We start from the raw sequence: 25,609 nt of genomic DNA on the forward strand, positions 1-25,609 counted from the left end.
TCTCCATAATACAGTAGACATAATCCATGTGGTCACACCTGACCCACATAAATTATACCCTTAGTGTAATAGGTCACTGAAGGGATTTATATTGTATGAGGGCCACTATCAAATACCCCTGCAGAGGCATCAGACATGAACAGATGCACCTCATACATTAATCTGTCCCACCTCAGTTTAATGTCCTTTTTCCAAGTTGCCCCCCCCCCCCCCCCACAGTATAATGTTTCCTTTCCAGGTTTCCCCCCACAGTAGCAATCAAATAAATAAAAAAGATAGTACTCACCTTTCTCCGTTTCTCTATCTGTCTTTGCTGCCAGCAGTTTCAAGGAGCAACAGGCAGGATTCAAGTGACGTCACTATTCATCTGTGCCCGGAGGTCGGGTGGACGCAGATGAGTTGGAACTGTAAAATATCGGGGCAGCATGGAATGGGACACCACTCTAAATGCAGGACTGTTCTGCTGTCCCAAGTGAGACCCTCAACTATAGGGTCCAGTGCAAGTGCACCAATAGTGCTATGGTTACAGTGACCCTGACGGTAGTTCTAATGGCTTTTGTTTACAAAGCAACTCATGCTAGAAAAAAAATCAAACTGTGATCATGTGACTTACTGAAAAAGAGAAAGTGGGATAAGAAATGACACTATGGGTACAGAACTAATACTGAATACGGCATAGTCTTTGAGACAATATAATAAGCCAAAAAATCCCTTTAAATCATTTTATTGAGAGACACCTTGCAGAATATTTGTGTATCACACAGAATAATTTCAGTATTTTTGTAGCAGCTTCTTAATCTTTACAATTTGAATAAATTTCTAAATTGCTACTATTTATTGATCAGCAATTTACTGTAAATTTCCAGATGGCTCTATATTTTTCTAAGGGCTCGTTCACATCTGCGCCCGGGAGCCGTTTTGCAGGTTTCCGTTTCCTGTACAAAACAGAGCAGGATACGGAAAGCTGCAGGACTCTTTCATACCCATTCATTTGAATGGGTTTGAAAGGTGTTCGGCCGTGAGCACCGGTGAGCGTTTTATGCGCTCCGCGACGAAACCAGTTTTTTTTTTTAAACAGACACAGAGTCGGACACGCAGTACTCTGTGTCCGGTTTTTTAAAAAAACTGTTTCGCCGCAGAGAGCATAAAACGCTCACTGGCGCTCACAGCTGGACTCGGCATGACAGGTTTCCATCTTCTGCATGCAGAAGACGGAAACCTGAGAACGGACTGCCGAATGCTAGTGTGAACCCAGCGTCAGCTAGCATTATATTGCAGTAATAACTTTTTCTCATTCTACAGGTCTGTTTATTGCAAAGACTCAGTATCCACCCATGGCCTATTAGGATAATCTGTTAATCCCACATTTAGATTTGTGAGATCTTAAAAGTAAAAAATCTCCATCAAATAAAATAGACAAGGAAAAGAAAGTTCCCATAAAACTTGAGAAAGACAATTAATTACAAAAACATTAAGATTAGGAAACCATGAGGAAGACATCAGGTATTGCATAGCAGTATCTCTCTTCATACATTGATGGCCCATGGGACATAGGTGCCGGGCACATCTCTTGGTATCTGAAACAAAGAATGAGATAAAATACTTATATAATGTTATACAACATATCATATACAGAAGAAATAGTTGGAGTTCACAAGGAGTTCTATGATGGCTCTATAACCTAGAATGGGCCATTCATATCAGACTGTTGGGGGTCCATATTTGGGTTAGACCACAGCCTTGTCAGTGTCTACAGTGGTTTGTAATGAACAAACTGAAGGATGATTCTGCAATACCTAGCACAGACACTACTAGATGTGAGACGTTTGGTGTTACCAAGATCACATAAATGTCTCTGATCTGTTCACTACAACTTGTTAAGATTTAAAAGCTGGGTATAAATTTCAGATAGCTTGGCTAACAGATATTCTTACGGACCATGGCGTAACTACCGGGGTAGCAGCTGGCACCCGGGACATTAGGGTCCCAGCAACAGCTGCTATCGCTGCTTTTTTTTTATGCTCAATAGGCCGTTACCGATCCTGGCAGTGGCCGGGATCGGTAAGTGACGTCAAGGGCCCCACAAACATCATTATTATACTCAGAGGTCTTTTCAGACCCTTGAGTATAATGATCGGAGATCCAGGGGAGGTAAGGTAACATAAAAAATTGTGTTCGGGCCTACTTCTGTGACTCTCCATGACGTCACATGACCGGGGCCTGCATCCCAGGTCATGTGACGTCCCAGGTCACGTGACGTCCCGGACTTCATTGAAGATGACCAACACCACCAAGGACTGCAGTAGAGCGGGGGATAGGTAAGTAACATTGTTTTTTTATGTTGCTAACCCCCTTTGGTCTCCGATTATTATACTCTGGGGTCTGAAAAGGGGCCATGTCAAATGTCTGCCACGGGCCTCCGCCATTCCTAATTACGTCACTGCTTACGGACCTGCCATACACGTGCAAGCTCGGCTTGGTTAAGCATGTGTTGTCAGTGGGGAGAGGGAAGTAGATTGCCAGACACCTCTATCGGCAGCTTATCTAAAGTGAGAACGGGATTGGGCATTGTGAGAGTGTGAATGGTGTGGTCTGTGAAGACAGGTATGTCCCAGCCAGGCAACTAAAGGGTGTTTGGTAAAGATTCACACCAGGGAGGTCAGCTGACTAATCAGGCCCTAATAACACTCTGAGTGTGAAGACTAGCAGTCTGGCACCACACTGACAGAGTTGACCTGTCCAGACCGGACCTCCAAAGCAGGTACTGTGCCACCCGTTGTTGTTGCCAAGGTGGGAGACTGGTAGCCAGTCTCCAGTATAGTCAGGGAAAAGTTTCCTTACGTTTAAGTTAGTTTTGTCAGCCAAGAAGGATTTTGTTTTGTTTATCCTGTGGCTTTGCAAAAGCAGCGTATGCATTACATGTGAATAAAGCCTGAACTTGTGTGCAATCCAGTGTCTGTGTCCCTGTTTCCTGCACTGCTACAAGCATCTACCTGAGCGATTCCGCACAGCATGTTGGAAATCAACATGTTTGACTCTTCTTTCTCTGTCACAGGAGAATCAGAATATCCCCATATATATATCTTGTCTGCCATTTAAGGAGAGTCAACCAGTCCCACCAAAATTGATGGCTTTCAGCTGACATCCATCTAATGTGTATGGCCACCTTAGGACGTACCATGTTTGTGAACTTATCTCCACAGGCCATTCTTATCTTCTCTGGGGTAGCTGGACTGTTCAAAGTGAAGAGCTCTGACAGACTTCTCTCTTTTCTTGCATATAATATAGCATCTTTTATAGCAAAATATATAGATGAGCCCAAGAACAAAGCTGGCTCTCCGATACCCTGTGGAGAATGGTATAAACAGTATGTCAATGAGACAGATATACTTGATAATAAATAAGCATACATAATTCATACTGCGTTTAATGGCTCTGAAAACCGTGGGGAATATTTATGAAGAATAAAGCATTGGGCGACTCATAGGCCCATGGATCTATGCTGGAATCTACACCATGGTTTGCAACGTTTCCTTACACCAAATACCTGGCATAAAGCCAATAATAAATATGCGCAAATGACTAGATTTTCCTGCCCTGATATTGTGCAGCCAATGAGCATAGCGTTCTGCTCAAACCATTCTTGGCTTTGGCTCAAATGCCGCAGGAAAGATCTAAAGCGCTGCGGGAACAACTGCGGCATGAACGCATCGCGGTTCTTCGCGCAGCGCTTTGAACAGAAAGTTCACAGAGTTTTCCTCCGCTGACTTTCTGTTACAATTATATCTATGGGAAAGCTGTCGGCGTTTCCGTAGATATAATTGAGATGCTGCGACGGTTTTGCAAATCACAGCGTGTCTGCGCTGCGTTTTTTTTTCCTCAAAGTGGCCATAGCATTTGCATGAATCCCATCCACTTTGCAAGTACTGTAAAACGCCGCGATTTTTCCCACAGTCAGTTCCACCGCAGGCAAATCGCGGCGTTTATGGCCTTAAAGAGTTTTTTCTGGGCTATGATATTGATGGCTCGCCCATAAGATTGGTAATCGGTAGGGGTAAGACTTTCACCCGTAGACCCACAATGAACAGAAAAAGTAGCTGAAGTATCCAACTTCAGTCACTGCAGGCTCAGTATCTTCCTCGTAAATGAAGTTTGGTGGCAATACCAGATACAGATACATGAATAAGATAAAGCACTTGGAAAATGAGTTTACTGAGGGCCATATATTCGGTACCTTAGAGGAGTATATAGCATGAGGGTTGGGAACATCGGTGAGCAAGGACACGTAGAACTGTTCTGGAACGTCACAGACAGCAGGAATCTTATACTGAGCCGGGCCTCGGGTGTAAAGTACACCTTGAGGAGAGAATTTAAGCTCTTCAATTGTGAAAAGTCCAAGACCTTGAACAAAAGCACCTTCAACCTGAAATATAAAGCACAGCAAAAGCATATATATCTCAGTACAAAGTACCAACGAAATGTGTATTATTACTTTTATACATGCTACATAAAGGCTGTGTTCTTGGCTTCTGCCTTTTCACATCTGCCTCGTTCACATCTGTGTCGGTAATCCATTTGGAGGAGACCACATGGGGACCTCCCCGAACAGACTACCAAAACGCATTGGGGAGCAGTGTGCAGTGAAAGCAAACGGAGCCCATAGACTATAATGTGGTCTGTGTGCTTTCTGCACGGTCTCCAAACGAGTCTTGCGGACAGGAAAGTAGATCGTGAAGTATTTTTCTGTCCACATGTTCTGTGCAGAGACCGTGCAGAAAGCACACAGACCCAATTATAGTGTATGGGGTCTGTGTGCTTTCACTGTACACTGCTTGCCAATGCATTTGGTAGTCCATTTGGGGAGTCCCCATGCTATCTTAGCAGCGCTCTCCATTTAACAGCCAGCTTAATTTTAACCATACCTGTCCTATGTCCACTGCCGGGTTGATACTGCATCCAACATCCATAACTATGTCTGTGCGGAGATTCTAGTAAAAGGGACAAATATATACAACACATTAAGAAACAAGATAAGTCAAACTGTGATAATATACTCATACCCTGCTGTTTGCATTGATACATAAGCCCTATTTAAAAAGGCAAACATTTTATCTCATATTAGTTATTTGTGTGATGTTTTTTGGAAAATTATTTTCACAACACTGTAGGGGATTGTAGGGTTATAGGTTGGACTCGTTCACATCTGCGCCCGGGGTCTCCGTTATACAGGTTTCTGTTTCCTGCTCGAAACTGGGCAGGAAACGGAAACCTGCAGGCATTTTTCAAACCCATTTGAAAAGTGTCCGGCAGTGAGCGCCCGTGAGCATTTTATGCTCTCCGCAGCAAAACCGTTTTTTTTTTTTTAACCAGACACAAAGTCGGACATGCAGGACTCTATGTCCGGCTTTAAAAAAAACAAAAACGGTTTTGCCGCGAAGAGCATAAAACGCTCACAGGCGTTCACGGCCGGACATGGTCTTCCAGGTCTCCATCTTCTGCCAGAGAACAGAGACCGAACACTGGTGTGAACCCAGCGTCACAGGGTTATAAGAACACATGGTTCATCGTGATCTCCTTACCTTGTGATCTCCGGTCAGACAGTCTATTTCTACCTCAGAACAAGCAACTCCGAATACAAAGTAGTGAGCCGGGTTACCCTCTCCTTTCTCCCAGTTCATTTCTCGGCCAAATCCCCTGTTGGAATAAAATATTTGATAAAGAATATCACGGTTTGTTGAAAGGATGTATGACAAGTATGGGAAGTGGAACACTATACATATTGCAAAGGTAACAATTGTATCCCTGGGGTTTGGTTTGATTGGGGGGTTTTTTTTGGGGGGGGGGGCAGTTCCCTTGCCTCTTAAAGGGAGTCTATCATTTGGATTTTTTTTATAATTGTAACTAAAAATTTCTTCATGTAGCCTGTAGAAAGACTATTGGAGTTATACTTCAATTATGTTGCCAGTGTTTTCATGAAAAAGATGAAAAGACAGTTTCTTCTTATGCAAATTCGAGTTCACGGAGCACAGGGGGCATTATCACTGTGCTCCGAGCACTCCCATGTCATCGGCCTGGACCTGCATCCCTGTCCCCTTATTGATTGTAGTTGAAACCTCCTCCTCTTCTTCTTTACTTCCTTCTTATATGAGCAGGCATATTGCACCTACTCATGTAAGAAGTCCAAGATGATGGATGGCACATAAAGTAAGAAAGAAGTAAAGAAGAGGAGGAGGAGGCTTGAACTACAACTAAGAAGGGGGCGGGTGTAATCATAACACAGTGGCAACGCCCCCTGTACTCTCTAATTTGTAAAATCCGGTTTCTTCTAATGCATGAACATAATTGAAAGGTATGACTACAATCACCTTTCTAAAGGCTACATGAAGAAATGGTTAGTTAAAATTAAAAACAATCCCAATGATAGACTCCCTTTAAGAAGTATTGGAGCCCAGAAGCTTTTTGCTTAGACTTAGCATTGTTCCACTTGTTTTTAAAAAGTCTTATAAGGTTGACCCGTACTGAAATCTGCATTAGCAGGAACTCAATAATACGTGTTCAGACAACATCATATTTACCTGAAATAGCCTGTGGCAGAGAGACTTATTGACTGCAAAAATGCTGCATTCACCTGAGATCAGGAAAAATCAAACAAAAACAATGATTAGTGTTCCTATAAGAAGTAAGCTCTTTAGGTTATTTACTGGAATGATAAAATCTTTACATTTGGTTCACACTAAACCAAATAGTGTAAAAGCAAAGCCTCGGACATTAAAGTGTAACACAACTTTCAAGCTACTTCAGATTTTCTGGAGGCATTTTGTCTCTTTTCTGTGACATTTTGCACTTTTCCCTTTTTCTCTGTTGAGAGCTGAACTCTGCATACGGCTTCCACTAGTTGTATAGAGAGGTGACATCTTGTATAATGCAGGAAAGCTGAGTCTGGAGGGGGCAGTTTAAAATCTACTTCATATGACGTATGAAAGCAGAGATTCTCAACATTCATAAGACACCAGGATCACAGTTCTACCTGTAAAATCTCCATAGATAAGCCTGCCGACTTTAAATATGCTCAATTTAAATTATTTCAATAAATCTTGACGGCAGGTCAGATTTACATCAGCCTTCAACTGGAAAAGATGTTTTATCATGGTGACCGATGTTGTCTGATGTCATGCCCCCATCATGCTCCATGGAATAATAATTTTAAAAAAATCAATGCTACTATCTCTGATACTCACTCTCTCTTTGATAGAGTCTGGACGGCTTGGGTCAATAGGTCTAGTATCCCAGGTCTACCATTATGTCTTCAGCTTTGATTGCCAAGTTGGGTTGCATGCATCGCTTACATACACTCTCCTAGGTGGGGTCCTTACTTTACCCTCTCCCTATCCATATGCACCTTAGCACTCCACACTACCCCACGTCCTTCCCTAAGTTGGGTTTAGATTTTTATATCTTTTTACCCCCTCCCTCTTTTTCTGCTCTTGCTAATTTTGAATGTTCAGCCATTTGGATCCCAGAGATATAACTGCTTGAATCACACCCTTCCCGAATTACACAAGAGTCAGTATACCAGTACTCCAATGAGAAGCAGTGTACAGATCTCAAGGGTAAGAATAAAGAAGAGCAGGAATTCACAAAAATAAGTCAACATTCATTAATAGATAAATATTTTGCATAAATATATGACAACATTTATTAATGACAGAAAATCAAAAGTTGTTCCAAAGTTCCGTGGTAAGCATTAGAGATGAGCGAACAGTAAAATGTTCGAGGTTCGATATTCGTTTCGAGTAGCCCCTCAATATTCGACTACTCGAACCGAATATCGAACCCTATTATAGTCTATGGGGGGAAAATGCTCGTTTCAGGGGTAGGCAACATTCGATCAAATTATACTTACCAAGTCCACGAGTGAGGGTCGGGCTGGATCCTCTGAGAAGTCTTCTCCTTGCAGCGTCCCCGTGGCGTCTTCCAGCTCTGAATTAACTCTGCCAGGCATCAGGCCTGGGCAGAGCCGACTGCGCATGCCCGCACTACAAGCGGACATGCGCAGTCGGCTCTGCCCAGGCCTGATGCCTGGCAGAGTGAATGAAGAGCCGAAAGACGCTCGGAGGAAGCTTCTAAGGGTAGGAGAAGAACCAGCGTTGATTGGCCGACTGTATAGCATTCGGCCAATCAATGCTGGTTCTGCATCAAACTTTTCCATTCGAATAGCGAGTGGTACTCGATCGAGTACGAGTATTTCAAATACTGTAGTATTCGATCGAATACCTACTCGATCGAGTACTAGTCGCTCATCTCTAGTAAGCATGACAGAAAGCACACAAAGTACAGTAGAGCTCATTCAATGTCACAGTACCACTATATAGCAGTATATATATATATCTGCATGGAGTTTGTATGTTTCCATGTTGAATGGGTTTCCTTTGGGTACTCTGGTTTCTTCCCACACTCCAAAGACATACTGATAATGGGAATTTAGATTGTGAGCCCTATATAATACAGTGTTGACAATATATCTGTAAAAGCGCTGCCGAATATGATGGTACTATAAGAGTGATGGTAAGAGGTTCCAGTCCTTCTTAGACCCAGGTGCCTGAGAGAGCCGGTCGGACCCTTCAACACACTGGAACAGCAATATTAGTGCAAAGCTATGATGGGATATTATGATACAGTAATTGCACAGTAAAGTTGAAAGCCAGACCTATGCTATCTACAGGAAAATAAGGTATTTGTTTGCACAAAAATCCCTACACCATGTATAGATGCCACTGGAATTTTGTTCAGTACTTGAGAGCGTCAGCTATGGAATATTCCTTCTAAACAACGATATACGTTTTACTTGATAGAATAAGGAAACCTATGCCTCTAGCGCCACCTATTGGAATGTAGCTTCCTATAAGTCAGCGCCTGACTTTCAAAAAGCATTGTGACTTAGGATACAAGCCAAACCAAGAAATGACTTCCAAAAGTAAGAGTCCCCCATCCACAGACGGCTGTTTTGGGTTTCTTGCCCATCTTCAGTGTAGAGTAGAGCATTGTTTGGATGGATGCGAGGCCATTCATGTGGGTCAGATAAAGTACCTGACCTACTTAAAGAAAGCACTCTAGTGTTTATAGTACTAGTACATACGATAGTTTTACTGCTTTGTGGCACTCTAGTGGTCAGGTCATATTAGTGCTGTTACAGCAGAACTAGTCTCTTCTTCCCAGCTTTAATTGTACAGCTGCCAGCAAAAGGGAAAAGCGCATAACACGAATGTGCAAGAAGGCCACAGAAGAAGATGCCAGGGGGAACAAAGAAAATGATCTCCAGGACACAGAAGATAGGTATATATGATTTGGGTGGGGAATTGGGGCTGAGTTAGGTAGGTAGATATATAGGGCTGGTAGTCCATGGGCTAGCTGGGGAAACAGGGAAGGGGTGTGAGTGAGGGAGTGAGGGATGCCAGGAGCTCGACGAGAAAACCAGAAATCACTCGAAACACTGCTAAAGGTGTTTTAGTGCAATTATTATGCTATTAATAGCACTAAAATACCTTCTTTTTAAAAAAAATAAAATAAAAGTTTTTTGCCCTTTAAAGCTGGGTTCACACAGGGTTTTTTGGGCTGGATTTTGACGTGGAATCCATGTCAGAATTCGGCTAAAAAAAACCCGCCTCTCATTGAATTCAATGGGTTCCTTTTTCCATGAGCGGTTTGTTCCCGCTCGTGGAGAAAAAAAAGTGACATGCCCTTTCTTGAGACGGGTTCCGCAGCGGAATCCACCGCACGACACGACCTCCCGACTAGGCTCATTCATTTGGGCCTAATCCAGATAGAATGCCGCGACAGGTAAGTATGATGGGGTTGGGGGGGGGGGATTATTGGTGATGTTCCGTTTCTGGAAACGGAACGTCACCAGAAAATGGGCCTGGGACGGTCACATGACAGTAAATTAGGTCACTATATATTTTTGTAAGTGACTAAATTAGAAATTAGGAGGGGGGAGGGTGTTTAGCTTAGTGTTACATTTTTATTTTATCCCATACAACCCCTTTAAGTAGTTTATGGTGGGAGTTGTAAAAGTGGCTTCTGTATCTAAGGTCTTTCCAACAACAATACATTGAAAATGGATAATAGTATAATATTCTACTGCTTAACCCTTAAAGATCTTTTTTAAACCTTTTCAATACATCATGTCAATAACAGCCACCTCCCACTATTTAGCCCACGTGATCAACATGACATACATGTACAGGATTTTGCATGAATTCACACATGCATTTTGCATCACTGTATTGCGTATATTAAACAATTTTTGTAGGCGAAAAGCAATGCTCACCCAGTCCTTCCATGAACCTTTAGGGTTTGCCTCTTTAATGGGCTCCAGACGTTGCATAATTTTTTGGCATGCGCTCTGTGAACGTAAAAACATGCTGTAAAAGGTACAAATTAGCACTTTATATGAACACAAAAATGTGATGCTTGTTCAAAATATTTTTATGACACCTGTAAAATATTATTCAAGACGCTGAGCAAGATGTCAAGCTAAGGCTAGGTTCTCACTTGCGTCATGCTGTCCATTGCTTGTATCTGCGGGGGACCCGATGCCCAATGACCCCATAGACTCCATGCAGGACTTTTCTATTTGCCAATTTTTGGCAGAATCTGCGACAGAGTCTGTGACGGAGACTTTGACACAGATGTGAATGAAGTCTATATAAAACATTGCGGTTTATTAGATCACCTTCACTGCCATGCCATTGACATCTGTCCCTAGAGATCCTCCAGACACCATGGTATTGGGAACTGAAGCTGTGTTGGTTTCAACTACATGCACATCTGATATAGGGATCTGAAGTTCACGACTTGCAATCTAAAGAAAGCAAAAACATACAGTGAACACCGTAAAACAAAAAGTTAAATTACTTGTGAATAGTAACATTTGTAGCTCATAATCTTTGTGTATTCATTGAATATTTACAAAAAGCTTTTAGAAGACACAACACTAGAATACAACTATATGATTCTACCATAGCATATTAAAAGTACCGTAAGTTCACATGATGGGTTTTGCAGCAGGATTCAACATGTAAAATGGCTCTGCTCTCTTTGTTGTGGCTGTGCTTGGTTACTGTAAATCAGCTACCATGCAAGTTAATAGAAAGTGATATGCAGTAACCTGGCAGAACCACTGCATGAGTACAGAGTTGCCTGCTTCCAGATTCATATGATGTATAGTTCTGCTAAGAACATCTGATCTTTGAATGTGTCTGATCTGATCATGATGACCTATCTTAAAGGGATATTACCATCTCCAGGCTCATACTTAAACTTGTAGCTTAAGCTAAGTGAAGTGTTTTTTACCAAATACATTGCTTCATATATCTTTATCTGTTTGTCAGCTACAGCAGAATATGTATCCTCAGTGTTTACAGCTTGGTGCCTAAGTTTCAGGCCACCTCTGTGGTCGGGCTGATAACTGAATCCCTGCTGCCAGCCACCTATATTCTCTTCTATTTTTCTTTCTCTCTGCAAAGTGCTCTGAGCTGCTGAGCCCTTAATAGCGCTAGAACAGTTCCTAGAACAGTGACTCTTACCCAGGGCCAGCTCCAGGTTTTTATGGGCCCTTGGGGTCCACTGAGGCTTCCTCACAGTAGCGTCTATTGCGCTGTACTGTGAGAGGGGTCATTGCTTACTGCCCAGCGATGACGCTGAGCCGTGATGAATGCCCCCCAGTACTTGTCTACGAACAAGCACTAACAGGAGGGGAGGGAGGTGTTCCTCACCACTCTCACAGTACAGTACTATAGACGCTGCTGTGAGGAAGGGCATTCCTGACTGACTGTCAGAAACGCCCTTCTGACAGTGAAGAGCTACGGTACCGGCACCGATAGCTCTTGACTGGGAAAACAGAACTTGAAAGCCAATAGTGCGCTGAATTCAGCGCACTGTCGGCTTTCTAGCGGTATATAAAACCGCATGTACCCCAGATGGTGAAAGGTCCTCTTTAAGGATAGATCACTAATATCTTTAGTCAGGGACAGACATAAGTGTCATATTAACACATCTCCAATATATGGATTAAACATGGCAGATATAATTCAAAAATGTACCTGTGTAATCTTTGTGTGAACACCTTGTCCCATCTCTACACCACCGTGACTGACTAAGACCGATCCATCTAAATAGACATGGACAAGAGCAGCCGCCTATAACAAGGACAGTAAATGTAGCATGAAATAAACAGCACTCAGCAATCAGGTTTCATATTTGGCTCATAAGTCCCCCAAAATATTACCTTTCATTGCAGCCATGTTATGAACCTTATATGTTTTCTGAATTAATACAGAATAATTATCACTTACTAAGAGATGAATATTATAATTTTGTTTTACAAAAATACCACAAGATACTTGAAATGAGCGGACGTTTTCTGGCGACAACAGAATATACAGTACTTTGCACTGCCTCCAACAATTGGACTGGTAAGAGGTAAAATGGGTAGCCCAGTTAGAGACAGTTACACTATCCAAAGTATAGGAGACAACTTGCTGATTGGTTGGTGTCCCACCACTGACATCAACGGCGGTCTCAAGAACTGGGTTGTTTTGCCCCCCCCCCCTAGTTTTGAATGGAGCATGGTGGTCTCACAGCAGCTCCATTCATTTGTATGGAGACCACCTGAGTTAGCCGAGTACTTTGTCAACGGTCCCAATTCACTCAGAGGTTTTTGTTTCCCATTTCCCATGCTTGGAGACTGAAGCATAGACGGAGAAATCTGAAGCCATGGTAGTTTATTGATCAGATGGAATTGAAAGTAGACTAGTGGGTGATTTACCTCTTACCAAACCTGTATGTTTTAATTGCACTAACCGGTATATTGCTGGAGGCAAGGCACATTATAATCTGTCGTGATATACGAAAAGAAGTTGACCAACTTCTTCTTTGTAGCCACGCCTTGGATATAGTTCAAAGATATGCTCCTTGAGAACTTGACTGATTTTGTGTGACCAGATGGGATATGGGCAACAGCAAAAAAAACACTGATGGGACTGTCAATACTTTTATGTTTTTGACCTATTCTGAGCACACTGCCACCAATCCCCCTCCTGTTCCCTTTAAATCTGGGGGGAAAAAAGAGCTTTCTTTTCTGCTCTTATCAAACATCTTTGGAGAAGAAATATAATGATGTTTAATTCATATATAGTAAGGGATAGGTTCTGTCATCTTTATTATTTCTATTCCCCTCTCTGGTTGGCAGTGTTGTCGTGCTCCCATAATGCATTCATTACTTGGGTATTGGGCATGGAGATCATGTAGAAAAAAATATTTGATGTCTGTTGATAAATATAAGCATGTCACTAAGTTGCTGTGAAACAGACAAGTTAGAGGATACTGCATGCACCATTTTAATCTAAACAAAGCACCACGGCTAGCTGACATTACCTGCCCAAAAAACTTTACAATGGATCCAATGGGAAATTTCATAGGGATGATGGCCAAGCCCCTCTTCTTCCAGTAGTTCTGTTTATTAAATTCGTCAATGGCCAGTCTTCGGTTGTGGTAGGAAGACTTCTCTATGCATTCATTCCAGCACATAATCAAAGTCCTGGCATCTATCTCCTGCTTCAGATGGTTTATGCCAATTCCCCGATGCAAATTTAGCTCCCGGACCTGAAACACACAGAAGACAACAGGCTAGGGTCATTGATTCTGTAGTATCAGGAAATACAGTATATACAAATTATAATACACTTCAGCTGAACTATGCCAGCAACCCAGAGGTTTTTTATAGTCATTACCTAATAGCTGAAATGCATAATAATATGGGCACTTATTACTGCAATTTTAAAAAAAAGGCATGTGATTGGTGTTAAAAAGCACAGTGTGAACCCAGCCTTAGGGGGCATTCACACGGCGTAACGCCAGGCGTGTATTACAGCCGTACACGCCGGCGCTACGGCAGTCTGCCGAACACTTCCCATCCACTTCAATGTAAACGCCGCTGTTACGAGCGCTCCCATTGAAGTGAATGGGAAGTGTTCGGCAGTCTGCCGTAACGCCGGCGTGTACGGCTGTGATACACGCCCGGCGTTACTCAGTGTGAATGCCCCCTTAGATAGCAAATCATCATATTTGGGTCCAACTTCTAAAATCAATAGCAAAGGCAATCGGCTGTTATCACTGAGGACAAGTGGTGGTCAGCCTACATGTGTACACTGCAGGGATAATGTGACATTACATGGCAGCTGTTACCTACTAGTCTGAAAATGGTGGTCCCAAGATTTCAGTTTGTCACCTATCTGCAGGTCCTATATTGCTAAGCCAGTTCTGCTACATCAAGGGCTACTCTGCTATAGTGCTGGTCCAATGCTGCTATATCACTGAACCAGCTCTGCTACCTCTTTACTAGGTTAGCGCTGCTAGCCGTCCGCAGTCCAGTTTCCCCGGGGTCTACGATGTAAACTCCGAGGCAGACAGCGGTGGTAGTGTGAACTAAATATGAAAAGAGTAGAAGGGGTGGATAACCTGTTCTGTTCTCAGAATAAGTCACTCATAAGAGCTCAGTAGAGGCCTGACACCGGTACCCCTACTGACCAGCTGATTGAAGGGGTCACCGTGCACACACAAACACCCTAACCCCTTCAACTATAGATGCAATAAAGTAGGGTGTTTATAAGTTTTTCGCACAAAAATGAACATAGTAGATAAAAGAAGGCCTCCAGTCACACCAGATCTATTCTACTTACCTTCTCAGGTGGAAGCCCGGTCTTAATAGCTATTTCACTCATCCAGGTTTCAGTTACAAAAGCAGCTTGAGGATAGCCGAATCCCCGGAAGGCTGTGTTCGATGGTAGGTTTGTTTTGCAGGCACTGCCTTTGCATTTCAGATTGGGTATTTTGTAGGCATTGTCCATGTTCATCAAAGCAACCTCTACCACCTGGAAAACAGATTATATCTGGAATTAGTTATTGGTTTATGAGTGGAAAGATTACATTGTATCCATCTGCTCTTTTTAATGGTCCAATACTCTAGGAGAAAATAATATTGGTTGAAGCTGCGGTAAGATACAAACCAACTGTTTTTACAGTTTGGTGCACCTGATGTGATTTCCTAAGGTATATCAGGACAAGTAAGGTGTGTTCATGGAGGACATAAGAAAAAACAAAAACTCACAAGGACAGAGTCATCTGCAGTGGATCCAGCATTACTAAAATAAGAGACATCCAGAGCAGTTACACGGCCATCATTCATGAACCCAACCTGAAAGACAAATTTTTGCCAGTAACAAAAAATCCAAAAACATTTTCTCTATATTGTCTGAATAGCACCATAGCAACCCAAAAGAATAAAAATCAAAATATCTAAATAAAAATAAATAAAATAAAAAACTGAAATAAGTAACAATATACATTGGCAACATTATACAGTAGGTTACACTAGTGTTGGGCTGTCAATGTTCATGTCAAAGAAAAGCGCTGAACAGAGTAAGACCTCGTTCACATAAGCATTTGGATTCCGTCCGGGGGAGTCCGCATGGGGACCCCCCGAATGGAATACCAAACGCATTTGCAAGCGCTGTTCAGTAAAAGCACACAGATCCCCATAGAGTATAATGGGGTCCGTGTGCTTGCCGTGAGATCTCAGCAGGGAACATGCGGACAGGAAAGTACTTCTCTATCTACTTTCCTTTCTGCATGGCTCGTGCGGAGATCTCACGGCAAGCACACGGACCCCATTATAGTCTATGGGGTCCATGTGCTTTTACTGCACAGCGCTTGCAAATGCGTTTGGTATTCCGTTTGGGGGGTTCCCATCTAGCACTTCACCTGACTCCATCTGTGATTATTTTACTTCTGTGAGTTTAAATAAAGCTGTGGCCATTTTGACACCCAAAATAAAGTGTTTTGTGCATTTATTCCAAAGTCAATATTTACTGTAGTTTGGGTGGTTTTAGTAAGGAGTGAGGGACATCCCATATCCAAAAGTTATGGTTATCCACTACAGTTAGGGCCAGAAATATTTGGACAGTGACACAATTTTCGCGAGTTGGGCTCTGCATGCCACCACATTGGATTTGAAATGAAACCTCTACAACAGAACTCAAGTGCAGATTGTAATGTTTAATTTGAAGGGTTGAACAAAAATATCTGATAGAAAATGTAGGAATTGTACACATTTCTTTACAAACACTCCACATTTTAGGAGCTCAAAAGCAATTGGACAAATAAACATAACCCAAACAAAATATTTTTTTTTCAATATTTTGTTGCGAATCCTTTGGAGGCAATCACTGCCTTAAGTCTGGAACCCATGGACATCACCAAACGCTGGGTTTCCTCCTTCTTGATGCTTTGCCAGGCCTTTACAGCCGCAGCCTTCAGGTCTTGCTTGTTTGTGGGTCTTTCCGCCTTAAGTCTGGATTTGAGCAAGTGAAATGCATGCTCAATTGGGTTAAGATCTGGTGATTGACTTGGCCATTGCAGAATGTTCCACTTTTTTGCACTCATGAACTCCTGGGTAGCTTTGGCTGTATGCTTGGGGTCATTGTCCATCTGTACTATGAAGCGCCGTCCGATCAACTTGGCAGCATTTGGCTGAATCTGGGCTGAAAGTATATCCCGGTACACTTCAGAATTCATCCGGCTACTCTTGTCTGCTGTTATGTCATCAATAAACACAAGTGACCCAGTGCCATTGAAAGCCATGCATGCCCATGCCATCACGTTGCCTCTACCATGTTTTACAGAGGATGTGGTGTGCCTTGGATCATGTGCCGTTCCCTTTCTTCTCCAAACTTTTTTCTTCCCATCATTCTGGTACAGATTGATCTTTGTCTCATCTGTCCATAGAATACTTTTCCAGAACTGAGCTGGCTTCTTGAGGTGTTTTTCAGCAAATTTAACTCTGGCCTGTCTATTTTTGGAATTGATGAATGGTTTGCATCTAGATGTGAACCCTTTGTATTTACTTTCATGGAGTCTTCTCTTTACTGTTGACTTAGAGACAGATACACCTACTTCACTGAGAGTCTTCTGGACTTCAGTTGATGTTGTGAACGGGTTCTTCTTGACCAAAGAAAGTATGCGGCAATCATCCACCACTGTTGTCATCCGTGGACGCCCAGGCCTTTTTAAGTTTCCAAGCTCACCAGTCAATTCCTTTTTTCTTAGAATGTACCTGACTGTTGATTTTGCTACTCCAAGCATGTCTGCTATCTCTCTGATGGATTTTTTTCATTTTTTCAGCCTCAGGATGTTCTGCTTCACCTCAATTGAGAGTTCCTTTGACCGCATGTTGTCTGGTCACAGCAACAGCTTCCAAATGCAAAACCACACAACTGGAATCAACCCCAGACCTTTTAACTACTTCATTGATTACAGGTTTACGAGGGAGACGCCTTCAGAGTTAATTGCAGCCCTTAGAGTCCATTGTCCAATTACTTTTGGTCCCTTGAAAAAGAGGAGGCTATGCATTACAGAGCTATGATTCCTAAACCCTTTCTCCGATTTTGATGTGGAAACTCTCATATTGCAGCTGGGAGTGTGCACTTTCAGCCAATATTATATATATATATAATTGTATTTCTGAACATGTTTTAGTAAACAGCTAAAATAACAAAACTTGTGTCACTGTCCAAATATTTCTGGCCCTAACTGTATATTGCACTAAGTTTACTAAGTTCTGCTTGTCTATGGAGGCCGGAGGTAGTTCACTTCAACTTACTTTATATTTCCCAAGATATGGATGTCGTCCTCCAGTAATTAACATGTCATCTCCACGTTCCAAGACACAACGAACTGGACGCTTTGTTCTGGAATTAAAATAGTCATTGTAAAAGTAAAAATTAAATTGGGGAAAAAGTAGTATTATGGTAATACACTCACAATTGTGTTTTTACTGATACAAGCGGACTTTATTGCAGGATGGTAAAGAATGTATTGCAAGTAATGCACATTTTAAATATTTTAGGCCCTTTGCAGATGACCACGGCTGTGATCAGTGTATCAGTGCTATCTGTGTATTTAATTCCTTTGTATGGGCCCGTACGTATGACCGTGAATTACACATGTGTGAGCTGACAGTCCAGGCTGCAAAAATATAGAACAAGTCCTATTCCTGTCCTATTTTGGACAGGAATATAGCTATTATATGACATATAGCTATTATGTGTTATCTGTAGTACAGTCCTCAAAGTGTCATTACAATGACCAACCCCTTTAAGTCTTGTATTTAAAGGGTTTTCACGCTACTGATGGGTTTTCCCTAGGCTGTAAATCAGGGCCAATAGTTGGAGAATGGAAGAAGCAATACCCTGCAAGACCACTATTATTTACACATTGCACTGTGTAAAGACTGAATAGGATACATAGGTACCTCCAAACAGCTGAATGGCTTGGGTGCCTATATTCTGTATACAGATAGATAGATAGATAGATAGATAGATAGATAGATAGATGGATAGATAGATAGATATTGTGAGAGTGTGTGAACCCCAGAGTGCTGCTTGTGACCTGCAGAAGCAGGAGCAGAGAGGACCAGAGGGAGACAGGCAGGTGGTCGGTTATCAAGAATGGACTTGGCTGAGCTCAGTTTGAGCCAGACTGCCAATGAGAGACCTCAGTTATCTTGCTCTTAAGACTAAGGGTCCATTCATACGGAGGAAAATGGTGAGGAATTTGGTGAGGAATTTCAGTACTTTTCAGGGCTTTTTTTTCAGCCCTGAAATTCCAAACCAAATTCCTCCGTGTGAATGGACCCTAAAACGTTGTGGAAACTCAGCTTTTTTTGTTGCAGATTTTGTTGTGTTTTTTTGAGTCAAAGCAAGGAGTGTATTGAGGAGCATGCAGAAGTATAAGAACTTTTCATATATTCCCCATTCCTTTTGTAGCCACTCTTGGATTTGGCTCAAAAAAACGCAGCAAAATCTACAACAAAAAAAAGCTGCGTTTCCGCAGTGTTGGAACTTAGCCTAAAAATAGTCAGGATTTAAGAAGTTAGGTATTGCCCCGTGCATGTTATTTTCATTCCTGCAATCATTTACAAGCTGAATAAAGCCTTTTCTTTTGGATTGCCATTAGCTGCCATGTTGGTTATGTAAAGTCTGTAAAGTCCAGGAAGCTGCTATCTTTGATGTGAAACTACCCCCAAGTGCGTATATAAGGAGATTGAAAACAATGTACATCATACAAATTTTAGTCTGCATCAAGCCTCGTTCACATCTGCTTTGGTAATCTGTTCAGGAGAGTCAGCATGGGGACTCCCCCTGAATGGACTACCGAACGCATTTGCAAGCGGTGTGCAGTGAAAGCACACGGACCCCATAGACTATAATGGGGTCTGTGTGCTTGCTGTGAGATCTCCACAGGGAACATGAGGACAGGAAAGTACTTCACAATCTAATTTCTTGTCCGGATGACTTGTGCAGAGATCTTGCATCAAGCACACGGACCCCATTATAATCTATGTGCTATAATCTCCGTGTGCTTTCACTGCCAGAACGGATTACCAAACGCAGATGTGAACCAAGTGTCAGAGATATTTCCAGAACATTACATTTTGCATACAAGATCACTTACTTGTAGGCAGCAACTGCAGTGATGGCTGCAAGATATCCTGTTTTCGTAGCTTTTCCTCCAAAAGCTCCTCCAACTCTTTTCACATGACATGCAATCCTGTTGGCAGGTACATTCAGTGCTGCACTTATCAGACTCTATAGAGCATATGGATGATGATAAATAAAATGTATTATTTTTATATACTGTATTTGTGGACCATTCACATATTATATGTTGTTACATTTATTTAACTAAAAACTTATTAATTAAACACTTGTTAACGTGCTGTTAACATTCTGGCTCAAAATCAGCTCCAAATTCTGGATAGAAAATGCCCATTGTTTTGAAAGGCAGGCATTTGTTTTTTTCTAGCACGCCAAAGAATAAGTGTTGGCTCTGCACATGTCTTGTCAGCCATTTTTCTGTCGCCACTACACGAGTGAATGCAATTTTGCCGGAAGAATAAGCAGGAGGACGGCACGGCTGTAGAAGAAGAAGGGCGTCGCTGGAGAGTCTTCAAGCAGCACAGGTGTGACCCTAACTTGATACGGATGTTCTGAAATTTTTTTTAAAACTAGATAGTAAAATAAATCACTTGTTTCTAATTGTTTTTTTTATCTTCGGATTGTAGATTTTTTAAATTCTCTTTTCTGCACAGGATTATGGGGGTTGCCATCTTGTTTAAGCATCTCCTCTGCTTTGTTAACAGCATTTAGTGATATGCTTTGCAGCAGTCTCATGGCCATAGGCAGAAATAGACTGGAGCCAACACATTGTAGTCTATGGAGGCATTCACACGATAACTCGCATAAGAATCAGCGCTGCAAAACAGAATCCCATTGACTTCAATGGGTTCTGTTTAATGCGCGTGACACATTGAAAACAATAGGAGGCTTTTTAAACCCTTGGTTTCAATTTGTGTTACGTGCATTATACATAACCCATTGAAGTCAAAGGCATTCTGTTTTGCAGCGCTGATTATTACGCAAGTTATCGTGCAAGAATCAGCGCCGCGTTACATCGTGGGAGAGATTTCTACAAACATTCTGTGTAGGGGGGTGGAGAGGTAGATACACTGTGACATCATCCATTGTCAGTAGTCTTTAGTACTTTTTAAAAAGAAAATAAAAAAAATTCCTAAAAAAATAGCATAATATAAAACATAAAACTTGGTAATTTTCTGCTGACACAGTCCCTAATGTTGCTTTACCTGTGTATGAGTTGGATCTTGGGTAGCCAAATACATATCCATTTCTCCATCTTCTCCTTTAGGGACAGCTCGGATACTCTGGGTCTCCATGTAGAAATGTTCCTGGCCCCCTAGAGAGACTTCACCTGTAATAGTCACAAACAAGGGAAAGAAAACCATTAAAGGGTGGTCTCATCAAGACAACCGTTTTTTTAAATAAAATATGAGCAACCAGCTGAAGCCATGAGCCTAATTTCAGGAAAGCTGTAGCTGGCCAAGCAAGTAGTATTACATTGGAAAATTTAGTATTACATTATTTAATGAATGGTCGACCATGGAATAGATGAAAGGGTTTGGCTTTCTTAGTTTCTCTCAGTTCTGGCTCATAAAGGGGGTCCCAAGGGATGAAGAAATTTCCTTTCCGTTGCTGTTTCTCTGTAATCTTTCTGTTGCAAAGTGAAGTTATAATATTGAAAGCATAAAAAGTCATACGGAATTAACCTAAGTAGTCATGGGGGCGGGAACAGCTTCAGACGAATCATGTTGCTCCCTTGTTAGTCACAACTCCTGGGTATGACTAATATCTCCATCACAGTCTCCTCATGACTTAACGTGATAAGGGTATGATCCTCACATGGTATTTTACCCCTGTTACTGGCCCCCATATAGTATGCGCCCCTTTATTGGCCCCCATGCAGTAACTGACCTCTTTACAGGCCCCCATGCAGTCAGAGCACCTTTTAGAGTCACCCATCTGGGGCTGCTTTTTAATAGGTATCCCCTTTAAAATGTACCAGGGACATAATTAAGAAAACTGCACCCTGATATGGTCTAATAGGGGTCTTAATTTATACAAATATTCAAAACTGGAGTTGGCTGTAGATGAAGCAAAGTATTGCCTCAAAATGTATCTTAAACATGGCCATGTGGTAAAATTGGATTGTGGTATAGTGCTGTAGTAAGTCCTGATGGATGGTGTCTTCAGAAGGCCTCACGAATGGTGTCTGGACCATCCGTGAGGCCAGGCATAAAGTAATGGCCTGGAAACATGGTGGCTCAGTGGTTAGCACTGTTGCCTTGCAGTGCTGAAATTCTCGGCTCTACATGGAGTTTCTATGTTCTCCTGAGTTTGTGAGGAATTCCTTTGGGTACTCAAGTTTAGATTGTAAGCCCTACTTAGAAAGCAAGTGATGACAATATCTGTAAAACACTTCAGAATATGGTGGTGAAATAAGCTTTTCTCTCTGCCAGGTTCAGTATAAAAATTGCAGAAACCCGAGGCAAATCTGGGATCCGCAATTAACCGCTGTTTTAGCGGACGGGCTCTCTGGCTCTCCCCCGGGAGACATTAAAATTAGTTATTTATATACAAGAAGATGTATATATAGAACAGAAAAAAAAATAGTCAAATGTCTATGCAATGCTCCCCAAAAAAGAGCCACTGCTAGTAGTTAACTGTTGTATTGATATCTAACATGCTTTATGATGTTTTATATTTTTCTTTGCAATTTTCCAGCTTCCTAAGGTGTTAAGAGCGGTTGTCTGAGCATTTTTTTAATAACCTATTCTCACCTGGCCCCCAGAATGATCAACTGTATAGACTGCTTCCGGCGCCTGTCCTTTAAACAATATGTGCCAGAAACAGAAAGCTCCATCCGTGGTATAGTGGTCCACTGACTCCAGCACCGGGCGCATGCCAGGAAAGCCAACAGTGAGCTGGATTCAGTGCACTGTCAGCTTTCTAGCGGTATATAGTACCGAACATCTATGACGACGTGAAAGGTCCTTTTTAAGACATCAGTAATTGTACAATTCTCTAATATATTCTTATTTATGAAGGAGTCTCTTACATATTATGGCAGCTATATTAGTAACCATGTGTACTTTACCTTCATGCACCTGATCCGCTGTCTGAAAGGCTTCTTCCACATTTCCCACTTCCAGTTGCCTTTGTGGTTGGTAGAATGAATTGTTGTTAATGGCTTCCTGGAACATAAAACCAAGGACACTGTACCACTGCTTAAGGAAACATGCATTGCTAATGTTATACTAACAAGCACCACATATCTAGCTGCCGCCTTCTTCTATATAAGAGAGATGATCTGAGGACGCTCCACTCCATATACTTACTAAGATCTGTAACTGTCATGAATTGCTTACATTGGCCTCATATAAATATCTGCCTAGTGTCAGAATAATAGTAGTATTTTCCATCCCAGCCTCTGCCCCAGTGCTCTTCTAGTCAGTAGGCAGATCTTTTTTTTTTTTTAATTCTTTGGGAGGTAGGTGAAGAGTGAATGGCCACTTATCTTAAGTCTGAAGAGCTACTACTCAAATTCCAAAGTCATAAGGGAAGTAATCCTTGGTCTTTTTTGGTGACAGCTTTATAGATTTGAAGTCTTATGCAAATGAGGCAGTTGGTGCAATGGGGGTGGACCTTGGTCTGGTAGCACTGCGGGTAATGTCATAATAGTAGGAAGATCAACTCCCACTGCAAGGGGTGGCAAGTAGAAAGTGGTAAGGGTTTGATTGGCAAGAGCAGCGTTACTAGAATCTAAGGACCCGCCCCCAGGGCACCAACTGCCATATTTGTATAAGAATTCAAAGTTGTTTTTCTCCAAATCTTCAACAGTAACATACATAACAAAGGTATATTATCTATCGCTCTAATAGGCTCTGTAATACAGAGTTGACAGTTGAGACCAGCATGGGGGAGATGATAGACTCCCTTTAATTGTAAGGCTATATTAAATGCGTTATTGCTACATCTAAATACAATTTTCTTTGTTGTCTCACACGAGTATCTGGACTTGCTTTTGACCTGATTTTGTTTTGCATTGTTGTGATGTTTTTTGTTTGACAATTTAATGAAAATCTGTTTTACACCTAAATACAATTTCCACATTATATAAAGCCCAAATGAAATTGGTGATAATGTAGAATATTAACATGTGGGATCTTTGCAATATTTGTGGAATAGCTGGCAAAATTGTTGATATCAGGTTATAAATTGTAATATACTCTTTAATATAAATAATTGCCCCCTCCTCTAACCTGCAAATCTATAGCCTATAGAAGTGATGGCGAACCTATAGCACGGACGCCAGAGGTGGCTCTTAGAGCCCTGTTTGTGGGCACCCATCTGTGGTACTGATTATACTGTGTGGGGGCCACTGTAGAGCAGATTATACTGTGTGAGGACCACTATGGAGCAGATTATACTGTGTGGGGGCCACTGTAGAGCAGATTATACTGTGTGGGGGCCACTATGGAGCAGATTATAAGTGTGAGGGCCACTGTGAAGCAGATTGGACTGTATGGAGGCCCTTCACTATTTATATCACATAGTATCTGTTTTATAGAAGATATGTAATATTAGTACAGATCATAATAGCACTGCACGGTCACGATAAAACAGATTTGTGCAATGTAAATAGTGCACATTAATTGTTCAAAATTATACCAAATGCAGAACAAAATTGTTTATATAATTGAAAGCTTGGTAAGAGTCCCCATTCACACGACCATAATATGTGGGCCCGTAATTGTCTGCAATTGTGGATCCGCAAAGTATTAAGGTTAAATTGCTGTGTTGGCACTTTGTGATAGATTAATGAGTTTTGGGTTGTAGTTAGGGCACTCGGTCTCCAAAAGGTTCACCATCACTGGCCTATAGTATAGTAAATGCCAACATTTCAGAGTGTTCAGAGGATGCTACCATTGTTTAGAGTGGTAAGTAGATCCTCTAATCTATAGTATCCTATGTGAAGTCCTGAAAGATTATATAACATACCTCAATTGTCAGAATGACCGGTTCCAAATTCTCATAGACAATATTAACTTTGGCAGCTGCTTTCTTTGCTTGAGCGGGTGTGTTAGCCAATACTGCACAGATCAGCTGACCCACACAATGTACCTGCAAGGTAGAAAAAATAGGATAAATGTGAGGAACTCCATTTATTTGTAATATTAAAAGACCTGAGAAATAATACTTTGAAAACATAGTTTATGTAAAGTGATGTGAAATAATCCTTTAATTTATCTTCAGATAGATCAGTTGTTGGTAGAGAACTAGAGTATCTACTACCTATTTAAGATCTTGTCAATCCATTTCACTAAAAGAATACATCTAGTAGTCACGCTAAGGCTTTACCGTATTTAATTTGACCTTTCCACATGCCAATAGGTGAACTGTTCCGTCATCGAGCGTGCATTCATTGGTGCCAGGAAAATCATCTGCGGTTATAATATCAAATACCCCGGGTTGGGCAAGAGCCTCTGAAAAGTCCATAGACCTGTAAGATCAAAGAAACAGCAAGGTCAGCCGCAGGTTTTGGAACAACTGGAGACAGTGAACTTTAACATCTACCTTAGGTGATCTGAACTATTCATATTTGCCAAGTTGAATAGCCGTAAAGCTGACCATACATTTCAGATAGCTTTCAGATGACACTGATTTCTTCTGCCTCTGTCATATACATGCATAGGTTTTGTTACAAGGTAGTAAAAGAGAAGGGATCTGACAGAATCTTAATTCTAACATTAGATATTGTTTCAAAGGGTTGTCCAGGGAAACAAATTGTGGCGCAACTTCCAAAATTGTGGCGAAATGTCTGTCCTACTGTTTAGCATATTAGACAATCTTCAACAAACCCCATCATGCCATACAAGATGCACAAACTGTTAGAAAGTGTCTAAAACACTAGAAAATGAGGCTGTACACCAGTTTTTGCCACAAATAAAGGGCAGAATAATGGTGCATATTCATTAGATTATTTATTCCATTTTATTGTGTTCAATCTCTACTAACACATCTCCATAAATATTAAAGCAACATCTGCGGAAAATGGAAAGAGTGATTTACTTCTCTTT

At 41.6% G+C, this 25,609-nt stretch overlaps 1 protein-coding gene across 1 annotated transcript in view; it reads right to left on the reverse strand.

Moving 5' to 3' along the window:
* Positions 1–1,182: 1,182 nt before the first annotated feature.
* LOC142216451 (aldehyde oxidase-like) overlaps positions 1,183–25,609 on the reverse strand; it is a 47,746-nt gene continuing 23,319 nt past the window's right edge. The window contains exons 18-35 of the mRNA XM_075284272.1: positions 24,891–25,032; positions 24,531–24,653; positions 22,627–22,723; positions 20,759–20,883; positions 19,570–19,703; positions 17,717–17,804; positions 15,167–15,253; positions 14,739–14,930; positions 13,435–13,662; positions 12,102–12,197; positions 10,733–10,861; positions 10,328–10,402; positions 6,576–6,628; positions 5,580–5,694; positions 4,923–4,988; positions 4,235–4,423; positions 3,179–3,346; positions 1,183–1,577 (exon numbers count right to left, since the gene is read on the reverse strand). Coding sequence (XP_075140373.1) covers positions 1,527–1,577; positions 3,179–3,346; positions 4,235–4,423; positions 4,923–4,988; positions 5,580–5,694; positions 6,576–6,628; positions 10,328–10,402; positions 10,733–10,861; positions 12,102–12,197; positions 13,435–13,662; positions 14,739–14,930; positions 15,167–15,253; positions 17,717–17,804; positions 19,570–19,703; positions 20,759–20,883; positions 22,627–22,723; positions 24,531–24,653; positions 24,891–25,032 — 2,158 coding nt within the window. The 3' untranslated portion in view covers positions 1,183–1,526. The remainder of the gene's footprint in view (positions 1,578–3,178; positions 3,347–4,234; positions 4,424–4,922; positions 4,989–5,579; positions 5,695–6,575; positions 6,629–10,327; positions 10,403–10,732; positions 10,862–12,101; positions 12,198–13,434; positions 13,663–14,738; positions 14,931–15,166; positions 15,254–17,716; positions 17,805–19,569; positions 19,704–20,758; positions 20,884–22,626; positions 22,724–24,530; positions 24,654–24,890; positions 25,033–25,609) is intronic.

The sequence above is a fragment of the Leptodactylus fuscus genome, chromosome 8 (assembly GCF_031893055.1).
Source record: "Leptodactylus fuscus isolate aLepFus1 chromosome 8, aLepFus1.hap2, whole genome shotgun sequence".
Classification (NCBI taxonomy): Eukaryota; Metazoa; Chordata; class Amphibia; order Anura; family Leptodactylidae; genus Leptodactylus; species Leptodactylus fuscus.